Below are 14,533 nucleotides of genomic sequence, written 5' to 3'. Positions count from 1 at the left end.
CAAAAATAAATAAAATTACTTTCTATGTTTTTTATTTAAAGGGAAATGTACATTTTATTTAAGAATAAATAGTAAATATCGGCTTGAGAACACTAAAAGAGAACGGAGTGGTCAACCCTCAGGGGATGGGTTTTTAACAAGGCAAGCATGCATTAATTGTATATAAGGAAAAGAAAGGCATTTCTTATTGCAATAAATTTATCATTTTAAAAATTCTTTGAATTAAATATCAAAAAATTAAATAAAAACGTTAAAGGGAATTTTTCTGAGAAAAGTGCATGTTATTTGACCGTTAATAGGCAATATCAAAATGATAACACTAACAGTTGAAAGGAGTTGCCAAACCCCTAATAAAGCAAGCATACAGCTAGCTGCCACTGTAATTTAAAAAAGGGTATTTTCCTTGACGAAATGTATAACTAATTAGCGAGTTTTTTATATTAAATAATCAATTAATGAAAATATTTAATTAACATATTTTTAGAACTTGACACATGATCCAGGTAAGCAAATTTTAAATAGAGTAAATCATTAGTTTATAAGTCAATGTTACATTATAAAGGCATTTAGTGTTGCCAAGCATCTTCAAATGTTTCGTAAATCCAGAAAACATGCAGTTAGTTGGCGACGTATCGTAAAAAATCCATTGCTTACAGATTAATTGTAGAATTTCTTTTAATTGAGGCGAATAAGGAAGGATTTAATTAGTTAATACATAAATTAATAAATATACATAAATATAAAATATAACAAAAGAAAAATTCAAACATTTTTGGTAATATTTTTCTTATTATAGGTGGCGTGCACCAGGCGTACACTCCGACCCACAGTGGCAATGGGTTTCGCGAAATTATTCAAAGTATCCGCAATGGGTTCCAGAATATCTCGCATCGATGACAAGGTATTAAAACAAAATATCATTGGAGGTTGGAGAAATCCATTAAATGCCACCGTCAGCAATGGCTTCAGCAAATAATCCGATGTCATGTGCAGTAGCCCCACCATGAGAGTATTGACCAGAGAATATAGAATGAAACGATAGCTCTGCAGAAGAAATGTGACCACAAATGCAACTCCAATGTGGAGACTACCGAAAAATTCAGCCCAAAATTTTGTGGCATAATCGGTGGTACGTTGAGCCAGCGCCAGCGAATGAACGTGGGGAGGACGTTCGTGGGTTTGTAAATAATCCGCATTGCCATGATCAAAGGGATAGATGCCAATGCGTATTTCTGACGTTTGGAAATTGGGTTCGGGTAAATTGTCAAATATTTTATCAATGGGACTTGGTGGTGGTTTCACCTTGGAGTTCTTCATTTCACCAAAAGAGAGTCGGAGATTTTGAAAAATCGAGTGAGTTTTCTTTTTCTCCTTTGCATCCTTATTTTTGTTTTCAAATTCAAAAAGTTTCCTTTTTGTTTTCTTATCTTTTGATTGTTTGTTCTTTCCAAGATTCTTCTTCCTGGCATTTCTTTTGCGGTTATACAATTGAAATTCTATTTTGGATGGTGTCAATGTAAGTTTTTTACCCTTCTTCCCTTGGTTGGGTATTGCCTTCATTTCGTAAAGAATTTTGGAGCTATCCGTCAACGTGGAATCCGATGTTGTCCCGGTACCAGCTTCATTTGTAAATTTATTATATTTTGAGGAGGAATTTTTCGGCTGCTGATAAATTGAGTCCCGTCGTTCATTTTCTGTTGAAGAGCTGTAATTCAAGAGCAGATCCTTGAGGGGAGATTGCAGTTTGGCCGTGACTCCAACGTGTTGAACTTCAATGAGATTGGTTTGCGAATGGAAATGACCTTCTGGCGGGGTATCAGACATGTTGTGGGTTTTGCTTCTTTTTTTTTTTTTCAATAATTTATTGAAAAGAATTTCAATTTTTATTGGAAATTGAAAATTCAGAGACAGAGTGTAAAAAATATTTGCTTTGGTCTTCTGTATAGAGTACCCCTTTAGAACTTTTTATAAGGACCTTTGATGGATATACGTTTTTTTCAGCTCGTCCAGGATAGACTCACTGGCCCACAAGTTCTTCAATGATAGACTCAGTGACCCTCCAGCTCGTCCAAGTTAAAATCACTGGCTCACCAGCACTTTTATGATGGACTCACTTACTCAACATTTTGTCCAGACAAGACACTGTAGGCCACCAACTCCTCCATGGTAGACTGGCTGGCCCACGAGGTCGTCCAGGATAGTCTCTCTTCCCCACCAGCTCGTACAGGATAGAATCACTGACCTACTAACTTGTCCGGGATGGACAAATTGGGCCACCAACTCCTCTATGATGAACTCACTAGTCCTCCAGCTCCTCCAGGATAGACTCACTAGCTCACCAGCTCATCCGGGATAGAGTCATTAGCCCACCAGCTTGTCTAAGATAGACTCACTCAATCACCACCTCGTCCAGGCAAGACTCTCTAGGACACCAGCTCCTCCAGAATAGACTCAGTGGCCCTCCAACTCGTCCAAGATAATATCACTGGCTCTCCAATTCTTTTATGATAGACTCACTTACTTACCAGCTTGTTTAGACAAGACACTCTAGGCCATCAGCTCCTACAGAATAGAATCGCTTGCCCACCATGTCGTCTAGGATAGATTCACTTCCCCACCAGCTCGTCCAGGATAGAATCACTGACTCACTAGCTTGTCCGGGATGGACTAATTGGGCCACCAGATCCTCTATGACGAACTCACTAGTCCCCCAGCTCCCCCAGGATAGACTCTCTGGCCCACCTGCTCGTCTGAGATGGACTCATTGGCCCACCAGCTCGCCTATGATAGACCCACTTGCCCACCAGCTCGCCTATGATAGACTCACTGGCCCACCAGCTCGCCTTTGATAGTCTCACTTGCCCTCCAGCTCGTCTATGATAGACTCACTGGCCCACCAGCTCGCCTATGATAGACTCACTGGCCCACCAGCTCGCCTTTGATAGACTCACTGGCCCACCAGCTCGCCTTTGATAGACTCACTGGCCCACCAGCTCGCCTATGATAGACTCACTGGCCCACAGGCTCCCCTATGATAGACTCACTGGCCACAGGCTCGCCTATGATAGACTCACTGGCCCACCAGCTCGCCTATGATAGACTCACTGGCCCACCAGCTCGCCTATGATAGACTCACTGGCCCACCAGATCGCCCAAATAAGAATCACTGATTCAAAAGCTCTTCCAGAATATAGTACTGGCTCACCGGCTCGTCCAGATTAGAATCACTGGTCCACCAACTCATCCAGCTCCTCCATGGAGATTCCCTTTCCTCAATCAGGCATGAGGACACTACCACTGGCCCTCCATCCGAAAATTTCCCACAAATCTCAATTGCCCTAATTGAATTTAATATCAGCAAAATATTCATTTGCAATTGAATATTTATAACACATGTTCCGTTTCCATTCCATTCCGTTCCAACTCTCACTGAAAATGGGAGGAGCCTGCCTTTGTCGTTCGCAGCATGACGAAACAATGCGCGACATGCAACAGGATTAAAATCCAGTAAATACACCCCAAAAATTGACACCAAACTGACAATCTTACATCACAAAGGATGTGGTGAAAACAAGGACAAGGGGGATGGGAAGGACATATGACAAATAGGCAATGCCGAAAAAAACTTGAATGAAGTAACAACAAAAGCAGTAACAACAACACTTCAAAAAGGGAAATCCAGTAAGCGCATCGAATTACAATTAAATCATATAAAGATTTGCAACGCTATACAAAAAAACACACAAACAAAACACGATGACAATTTGTTGTTGTTATTACGGCTATTGCTCATTTGAGCAGCAAATCACTAACCCAACAGAGAGAGAGAGGCCAAACGGGAAGAACATGCCATTGTTTTTAAGGTTATAAATGAAAACTAAAAAACAACCACCCCTGATTTCAACACCAAAAGGAATTTCAAAATACCAGCAGTAGTCAAGGAAAACCCCAATTGAGTTAAATGAAATTTACAAACATTTGGTTTTAATTTGTTCGCCCTGGCCGTTTTTTTTCTTCTTCTCCATCGCTCTCTCTTTCCCCCTAGGAATTACTGGGTTCAATGAAGATGACGATTGTGATATTGGGATGTTAGCTGGATAACGAAGGACATTTGATGGGTTAGCTGTAATTGTGGTTGCTGTTCATTAGGCGGCTGTCATGGAGGGGGAAACATATGTTTCACTTTGCCTTGAGATTTGTGTGTGGTGTTAATTAAATCTATGGGGAATTGTTGAAAGAAAAGAACAGGGTTTATTAAATCAAAATTTGAGGCATAAAAAATATATTTTTTCTAAAATTTTGTAATAAATAATGAATTGAAATAAATAATAAAATAATAAATAATTATAATAATAATAACAATAACAAGAATAATAATAACAATAACAAGAATAATAATAATAATAAAATTGGAAATTATTGAAAAAAGGGGTTATTAAATCGAAATTTAAGGCATAAAAATATTTTTTTTTTCTAAAATTTTGTTATAAATAATGAAATGAAATAAATAATGGTCGTCCTTTTAAAATTTGAAATTATTGAAAAAACGGGTTTTATTAAACCAAATTGTGATGTACAAACATATATATATTTTTTTACAATTCTTAATAAATAATGGAATACAATTAATTAGAGCTTGGACTAAAAAAATTATGGGGGTAATTTAAAAAAATCGGATTAAAAATAATAAATTTTTTTATACCCTCCACCATAGTAGGAAGTGTATATTAAGTTTGTCATTCCGTTTGAAACACCTCAAAAATAGTATATATTCTTGATCAGCATAAAATTCTATGTCGATTTAGCGATGTCCGTCCCTCTATCCGTCTGTCTATCTGTGGAAATCACTCTAGCTTCCGAACGAAATGAACTAGATTGACAAAATTTTACTCAAATGTATCTTATGTCTACAGGACATTTGTTATTGAAAATGGGCCATGTAGGTCCACGTTTTTGTATAGGACCCATATAACGGTACCTCCCGATATTCGGTATTTTGAATATTTTAGCGACACTATTCACCGGAATTGTTTCAAATTCGGTATTTGATATTCGTAATGGATACCACAGCCTAAGACATGATATTGTCTGAGCAAGTCCACGTCTTCGTATAGCCCCCATATAACGGCACCTCCCGATATTCGGAATTTTGATGATTTTAACGACATAATCCACCGGAGTTGTTTCAAATTTGGTACTTGAAGTTCGAAATGGATACTGCAGCCTAAGACAGAAGATTGTCTGTGCAGTACCAAGTCTTCGCATTGCCCCCATATAACGGCACCTCTCGATATTCGGTATTTTGATGACTTCAGCGACAATATTCACCGGAATTGTTTCAAATTTGGTATTTGAAGTTCATAATGGATACTACAGCATAAGACAGAAAATTGTCTGAGCAAGTCCACGTCTTCGTATAGCCCCCATATAACGGTACCTCTCGATATTCGGTACTTTGTTGATTTTAGTGACACTATTCACCGGAATTGTTTCAAATTTGGTATTTGAAGTTCGAAATGGATACTACAGCCTAAGACAGAAAATTGTCTGTGCAGGTCCATGTCTTCGTATAACCCCAATATACCAGTACCTCCCGATATTCGGTATTTTGAATATTTCAGCGACATTATTCACCGGAATTGTTTCAATTGTTTGGTATTTGGAGTTCGAAATGGATATTACAGCCTAAGGCAGAAAATTATCTGAGCAAGTCCACGTCTTCGTATAGGCCCCATATAACGATACCTCCCGATATTCGGTATTTTGAAGATTTTAGCGATTTTATAACCGGAATTGTTTCAAATTTGGTATTTGATGTTCGTAATAAATGCTACAGCCTATGACAGGAGATTGTCGGTGTCGATCCCGATATTCGGTATTTTGAATATTTTAGCGACACTTTTCACCGGAATTGTTTCAAATTTGGTATTTGAAATTCTTTGTATTACTTTATGAAACCCTGGCTAAAAAACTAATTATAATTAACTTTGCATGGTATTGCTTTCAAAAATTTTTTTGATTTTTCCAATAAATTCATCCGTTTCCCAATTAGCCGTTTTCTAAATTGCCCAACAAATGTCAAACAGAAATTTTGAAACTTGAATCATGCACAAATTTTAAATGAGGTCTCGTGTTACACCTTACACACCCTTCCTTCATAGCATTAACACACAAAACTTAGTGGAGCAAGGAAAGTCATTTGTATATTAAGGGGGTTCTATGGCAATGGCAATGAAAATATTCTTCAAAAAAAAAAAAAAAATTGTAAAATATTTAAAAATTTTAAAAAAAAATTTGTTATTATAATTTTTTCAATATTTTATAATAAAAATGATTTTGAAGACTATTTCCCATAAAATTTTTAATTCGAAATTAAAAAAGTATTTTAAAAAGTTATTAAATTGGGGACAACACTAACCTACAATGTATCTATAAAGACTCCCTGTCACCGGCATAGCCAGAAATGCCTTTCGGAACCATTTCGGGAAGGGCCAAACGGCAAAAAATGAGATTTTCGAGCAAAACTCCTTAAAAATATCTAAAAATTCACCACCCGGCCCCTGGCTCCAACCCGGGCTACATCGGTGCCCCCAGGCCTTTTATGTCTTCTTCACTGACTCCTCGATCCTTCAGCTCTCGTATACACAATTTCCTTCTTTTCATCATTTTTACGACCCACTCTAATATATACATATTTTCTTCTCTAAAGTACGCACAGACATACTTTTAGTTATTCTTTTGAAAATCCAAACACACATCGCTCGCCAACTAATTGCTTGTACAAACATGCAGTCACTTGGTTACTAAGTTCCAACACGTGTCCCAACACGCCCCTGCACTTAGAAGGGGTGCGAGGGAAAGGTGAAATTGGCATTTAGACTTAGTCAAGCACATACGTCAAAGGGGGAGAAGATAATAAATGAGGGAAAAACAGGCAGTGCTTCGATGATAAAAAATATTTTAAATTTAAAAAATATATTTAAAAAAAATTCAAAAATATTTGTTTTTTTTTTTAATTTAACATATCTTATTTTTTCGAAAATTATTTTTTTTTAAATATTTTATATATTTATATATATTTTTATTTTTTTTTATATTTTTCAAACATTTTCTTTAAGGCATTAACAAAAAAAATCCAAATAATTTTCCTGTCCAAATTTATTTATTTTTTTCAATATATTTAATATTTTAATATATTTTAATTTTTAATATTTTCAATATTAATTTTTTTATTTTGTTTAATATTTTTTTTTTAAATTTTTAATATCGATATTTTTAATTTTTTTAATATTTTTCAAATATTTTCTTTGAAGCATTAACAAAAAACATTCCAAATAATTTTCCTGTCCAAATTTATTTATTTTTTCATATATTTTATTTTTTAATATATTTAATTTTTTAATATATTTAATTTTTTAATATATTCTAATTTTTTATATTTTCAATATTAATTTTTTTATTATTTTTTAATATTTTTTTATTTTTTAATATTTTTTTATTTTTTAATATTTTTTTATTTTTTAATATTTTTTTCAGGGATTTTGCCTGACGATTTTGCAACAACAAAATTTTTTTATTTTTTAATATTTTTAATATCAATTTTTTTTATTTTATTTTTTTTTTTAATATTTTCAATTTTATTTTTTTTTTTTTTTTGAATTATTAATAAAAAATTCCAAATAATTTCCCATGTCCAACCCTCGTCTCTTATGTGGAACATTATTTTCCAATTGTTAATTAAGAGAGAGCCACTAACTAACATAACAACGACAATAGACAGAATCATTGGCTGGCTTGGCTGGTTGTGTCCAAGCATATGGCAGGCGGCCCTCTATTATATTCTAAGGATCGAAGGTGGTTTGGGGTAGTCTGCTTGACTGCCATGGTGCGTAAACTGATGCCCAAGTACTGTCAAAGCGCCAACTACAAGTTTTTTTTTTTCTAGGAGACAAAACTCCAAAACCAGCCAGAGATTTTTGATTTATTGTCTCTTGGTGTCCATTTACCGCTACTGCCTCACAGCGCTCTCTCTCTCACTCACACACACAGTTTGCCTCTTGTTTTGGTAGGGTTTGACAAAAACAACCATGCTTTTTATAAAGAAACACACAATTATTGTGTCTCTGAGGAATTAAATTGTGAGTGTGAAGTTTACTTGGGAAATTAATTAATTAATTTAGAAAAAAACTAGTTTCCTGTTTCAGTAACCACAAAGGGGAAGGGGGTTTGAATTTATTTCTGGAAGTGATTTTGACTTTTTTGAAGTGTGTTTAAAAAAGAGCTAATAAAGCAATTTATAGGAGTGAGAAAGAGAGTCTATCATTTTTAAGGAATATTTCTCTTACAGTGCTTATTTTTTAAATGAGCTGAGACCTTAAAAAAAAAACAAAAATTGAAGAGATGTTTCATTAAAAACCTCGAAGGAGAAATTGACCTACATATTTCGGAAATAAACATAACTCTTTTTGTAGTTTTTTATTTATTTTTCTTTTTTTAAATATATATTTTTTTAAATTTGCTATTTGCTATTTGAAAAAAGAACCTGTTAAGGATTTTCTTGGGGAGAGTCTGTAATTTTTAAGGAAATTTTTTTTAAGTTTTTTTTATTTACTTTTTTTGCGAGCTTAGACCTTAAAAAACAATTATTGGAAAGAAGTTTCAATAAAAATCTCGAAGGAGAACATGACTTATATATTTCGGAAATAAACGTAAAATTTATAAAAAAAAAATATTAACAAGTAAAAAAGAAGCTATGTTCGGCCGGACCGAACTTTGAATAACCTTCACCATTTGGAACAAATTGGAAAATTAAAAAAAAAAAAAATCTTTAAAAATTCTGTTAAAATCTTAAAAATAACGAATATAGCCACTATATTAGGGTCTATACAAAGACGTGGACCTATATTCAAATTCGAAACTTGAAAAAAAAACGTGAATAATGTAGCTAAAATCATCAATATATAGAGGTACTATTTTATAGGGGCTATACAAAAATATGAACCTGCATAGATAATTTTCTGCCTTAGGATGCAGTATCCATTTCGAACTTCAAATACAAAAATTGGAATCATTCCGATTAATAATGTCTCTAAAATCATCAAAATACCAAATATGGGGAGGTGCCGTTCAATTGGGGCTATACGAAGACCTGGACCTGCATAGACAATTTTTTGCCTTAGATTGTAGTATCTATTACGAACTTCAAACATGAAATTTGAAACAACGCCGGTGAATAATGTAGCTAAAATCATCAAAATACGGAATATCGGGAGGTACAGTTATATGGGGGCTATACGAAGACGTGGACCTGCACAGATAATTTTCTGTCATAGGTTGTAGTTTCTATTACGAACTTCAAATACGAAATTTAAAAAAACGCCCGAATATTAGGGGGTTGTATGTGGGCTATACGATATTGTGGACCTATATAGACATTTCTCTTCCAGTGAGTAAAGTGCTTAGAAAGAACTTCTACTATGGATTTTTAGACAATTCCATTGAAAATTGTAGCTAGAATCCTCAAAATACCGAATATAGGGAGGTGCCGTTATATGGGAGATATACGATATCGTGGACCTATATAGACAATACTCTTCCAGGGGGTAGAGTACTCAGAAGGAACTCCTTTTGTGGATTTTCAGAACATTTCGTTGAAAAATTTGGCTACAATGAAAAAAAAAAACAAATATCGGAGGTGCCTTTACATGGGGGCTTTAAGATATCGTGGACCGATATCGCCCATCTTCGAACTAAACCTGCCGGCAGATTGATTGTGCAAAATTTTAACTTCCTATCTTTATTCGTTTTGACTATAGCGTGATTACAACAGACGGCCAGATGGACAGACAGGTCTAAATCGTCTTGGAATTTTATCAAGAACATATATACTTTTATATGTCTAAAATTATTATTTTGATGAGTTACAAACAGAATGACGAACTTAATATTACCCTCCATACTATAAATGGTGGAGGGTATAAAAAGACCCTTTTTTAAATATTTTTTTTTTCATTTTTCTTTTTCAAAGATTTTTTTTCTTTTTTAAAGAATTTATTTTTTATTTTTCTTTTTAAAATATTTTTTTTTTTTTAATTTGCTATGAAAATAGAAATGAGAAAAAATGGTAGCAGTGTCCTAATAGCTTCAGCTAGCCTTAATGAATATTTTCTTTTAAAATTTCAATAAAAACAAAACATTTCAATATTCCATTGTCTCAAAATCATAGCTCTTGTATTTTCTGTCCAATTGTCCTTTGCTGCTTATCTTGTGATCTAAAACCGAGATTTGAGATTTCGTGGAGTTGGTGAGATTAAAAGTAGGTCATCCATGCGAAAGATAAACATCACTCAGGCAAATAAGAGTTTCCTTTAAAATACTCTACTTCCGTTTTGATTGCAATCAAAGGGCTTAAAGAGTAAGAGATTTTAAAACAAACAAAAACAGTCAAACAAACTGAAGTACTAAATTCACATTACTTCGCGAATATATCCAATGATTTTCCAAAATCGATATTCGTCCAGCCACTTAAATGCTGGAATCCACTTTGCTGGATTCCAATTTTCAATGCAATCTCTTTAAATCATTAATAGCTCAACTCAAAGAGAAATAAGAGAAATAAAAAGTATATTATTGTTTTAATATTTAATTTAAATATTTTTAATTTTTTACATTTACAATTTTTAAAATTTACAATTAAAATTTAAAAATTTGTATTACCTCTTTTGGCCTCTCTTTATCCAGACCTGTAATAGTTCACCCCCATTAACACTCCCAGTGTTGGATTTTTTCAAACGATTCCCAACTTCTTCGAATTTTTAATGCACAGCATGATTTTTTTTCTTCTTCTATTCCTTCTTAAAAATCGATTTTCCAGTTAAAACTCCTTAAAAATATGAAATAACTTTACATAATCTCTGCACACTTTCACTTTAACCTACTTTGCATATAAATCTCTTAATCTCTGCTCCTAATCTCTTTCCAGTTAAAACACTTCGACTCAACAAAACACAACAAAACAAATAACCACAAATGCTCTCAGTGATGATCGTCGTCCACCATCTCGTAATAATAATAATCCACGAGGACTAGCTCGGCTTAAAAATGGAGCAAAACAATGGTAATGTTTTGTAAACAAACTCTTAACCAAGTGCTAATCTCTTAACCACTCTACTCTCCGCTGCTCTGCTTACTCATTCAGTCACTGAGCCCAGAGATTACACAAAGAGGGAACAATGCACTGCTCTTTAAGACAACATTACAGCACGGCACACACATTTACGCACACGCACACCCCAGCAAGCAGTGGGACTTAACAGGGGTGCTCAAACCCGTGTTCTAGAACATGAAGAGAAAAAAGAGATAATTTAAGAGAAAATTAAAATTCTGTTTTTCTTTATATTTTACTGTTCTATTTAATTGTTTTTAAACGCGAATGTTTGCCAAAATAGTTTATAAAGCAAATGGATAAAAAATATTTGTATAAATAATGACTTAACACTGTTTTGTTCTTGATTTAAATAAACAAAGAGAAATTTGACTGAAAACAGATATTTCTTCTTGAGCACCCCTGGACTTAATGACAGTTTAATGCAAAAAATGTCAGGTTGTGTCGCGTCATAAAATGGGTCATTACAAAAAAAAAAGGAAAAGACTTCTGTTTACCATTGTCTGGCCTTTATTTCTTTTCTCTTTTGTAAAGAGACAATAGACAAGTTGAAAATTCACTACCATTTCGCACCTTTTTCTACGTCGGCAACAATGGTTGGGAAAAATGGCAAATCTTTAAATTGTCACAAATCACATTTACCCCTACACGCCAAATGGGACATTGATGTTTGCTTTTTCCCACTTTCGACAATTGTTACTCTCTTTTTTTTTGCTGTGGCTGAACATATGATCCTTTTTGTATCGGCTACCTGTCAAATGTCAAAATTGAGGTTCGTTTGCGTAAAATTTTTATCGAATGCACATTTTATTGAACAATTACACAATTGAGTGACAGCAGACAAAAAGGCGATGATGAGTATTTTAGGGATACACTGTAAAAGGGTGGTTTTTATTGTGGGACTTGATAAAATATTGAATTTCATCGAAATATAGAGACAATTTTCGGGAGTATTTTTTTGTTTTAGTAAAGTTTGTTCTGCCGGCAAACAAAATTATCTATATTGAATTGAGAAATTTTTATATCAAACTAAAATCCTTTCGAAGAGGATATTTTAGGCGATATAAAGGCAAGAATCTCTGCTGTGTATGAGCTTTAGACATGATAAAATCAGAAATTTTTAGACAAGAGATCGAGAATTATTTTTTAAATTTTCTGAAGAAACTATTATTTGAATTTAGAATTATTATTGTGACCCTTTGTGGGTGAGGTGCCAGAAGAGGTTCGCTGATATATATCATCTTCACAACAGATCTTGTGATAGCAAAAATGTTTGTGTGTGTGAAATTTGAAGAGAGTTGAATGCTTATTTTGTTTTCTGTCAGAGTTTTGTTTTCCAAAATCTTGAACCCTTTGTGGGGGAGGTACCAGAAGAAATGTTCTGATCTTTCCCATTTTTATGACAGACCTTGTGTTGATGGAAATATAGAAAAATACCAAGTCTGAATGGAATCGGATGTAAATTTTGCGTTTTATGAGCTTCATGGATATTGAAAATTTTGACCCTTTGTGGGGCAGGCACCAGAGGGAATGAACCAATATATCCCAACTTTACAGAAAATTTGGTTTAATAGAAATAATGGGATGTGTGAAATATAAAGAGAACCGGATGCTTATTTCGGATTTTATAATCGTTTTGGTTATTCAAAAATTTGAGCCTTTGTGGGGGATGTACCGGAAGAAATGGTCCGATCCCTCCCATTTTTATGACAGACCTTGTGTTGATGGAAATATTGAAATGTGCCAAGTCTGAATGGAATCGGATGTTAATTTCATGTTTTATGCGCTTCATGAATATTCAATATTTTGACCCTTTGTGGGGCAGGTACCAGAAGGAGGGGACCAATATATCCCATATTCACAGCAGACCTGGGGTTAATAGAAATAATGGGATGAGCGAAATTTGAAGAGAACCGCATGTTAATTTCAGATTTTATGATCGTTTTGCTTATTCAAAACGTTGAACCTTTGTGGGGGAGGTACCAGAAGAAATGTTCCGATCTCTACCATATTTATAACAGACCTTGTGTTGATAAAAATATTGAAATGTGCCAAGTCTGAATGGAATCGGGTGTAAATTGCGCGTTTCATGGGCTGAATGGATATTCAAAATTTCGACCTTTTGTGGGGGAGGTACTAGAAGGAGTGGGCCGATAGATTCCATCTTAACACCAGATCTTGGGTTTAGAAAAATATTGGTGTATGTGAAATTTGAAGACAATCGAACTCTTATATCATATTTTATAAGAGTTGTAATTTTTTAAAATTTTGACCCTTTGTGGGGTAGGTACTTCATGGAGTGGACCGATATGGTCCATTTTCGCACCTGACCTAGCACTGATGAAAATATTAGGATTTGCAAAGTTGGAGCAAAATCGGATTATCCTTTCTGTGCAGATATTTTTTTTTTGAAAATTTCGACCTTTTGTGCGGGAGGTACCAAAAGGAGTGAAGGGATATTGCCCATCTTCGAAATAGACCTAAGTTTAATAATAATATTACGACGTACCATGTTTGGATCAAATCGGATATTCCCTTCGAAAGTTATCGTGTGCACCAGCCAGCCAAATAGGCAGTCAGACGGACCTCGCTAAATCGACTCCAAATGTCCTGAAACGGATTCAAAGAGACCTAAGGTCTAAAACCGTTTTTTCGAAGAGGCATGTTGAGGGTATAAAAAATATATTTTTTTAAATTCCTAATTTTTAGTTCTTGAATATCAATTTTAAATATGCTATTTAAGGTCCTTGACAAAATTTAGAGGAAAAAATTTTTTGATAAGCTGTTAAATTTTTTTTGAAAAACGAATTTTGGAGCTAGAATTGATTTTTTGGTCCTTGAAAAAATTGAATTGTTTTTATTCATGGTTGTTATCTATGAATATCTATTTTATCTATAGAATATCTATTTTAAATCCGCTATTTTAGGCCCTTGACAAAATTTAGGAAATTTTAACCACGAATTTTGGAGCTAGAATTGATTTTTTAATCCTTAAAAAAAAATTGAAAAAAATATTTTTTAAAACTCCTAATTTTTTAGTCCTTGAATATCAATCTTAAATCTTCTATTTTAGATTCTTAAAAAATTTAGAGAAAAAATCGTAGATAAGCTGTTAAAATATTTTTTAACCAGGAATTTTGGAGCTAGAATTGATTTTTTGGTTTTTGATAAAATTGAAAAAAATATTATATTTTTTAGATCCTAATTTTTTGTCCTTGAATATCTATTTTAAATCTACTAGTTTGGGTCCTTGACAAAATTAAGAAAATTTTAACCAGGAATTTTGGAGCAAGAATTGATTTTTTTGTCCTTAAAAAAATTTAAAAAAAATATTTTTATTTTTTAATTCAAGATTTTTAGTTCTTGAAT

At 33.7% G+C, this 14,533-nt stretch overlaps 2 protein-coding genes across 2 annotated transcripts in view; one reads left to right on the top strand and one right to left on the bottom strand.

The window, feature by feature from the left end:
- The window catches only part of LOC101889232 (lysophospholipid acyltransferase 5), a 451,325-nt gene that overhangs the window by 122,091 nt on the left and 314,701 nt on the right, over positions 1-14,533 (top strand). The window lies entirely within an intron of this gene.
- Positions 495-4,291, bottom strand: LOC101891054 (uncharacterized). Its single transcript, XM_020036310.2, has one exon. It carries the CDS (start codon positions 1,822-1,824, stop codon positions 763-765), a length of 1,062 nt encoding a protein of 353 aa, XP_019891869.1. The 5' UTR covers positions 1,825-4,291; the 3' UTR covers positions 495-762.

Source organism: Musca domestica, unplaced genomic scaffold (assembly GCF_030504385.1).
Source record: "Musca domestica strain aabys unplaced genomic scaffold, Musca_domestica.polishedcontigs.V.1.1 27, whole genome shotgun sequence".
NCBI lineage: Eukaryota > Metazoa > Arthropoda > Insecta > Diptera > Muscidae > Musca > Musca domestica.
This window is presented reverse-complemented; position numbering and strand designations above follow the sequence as displayed.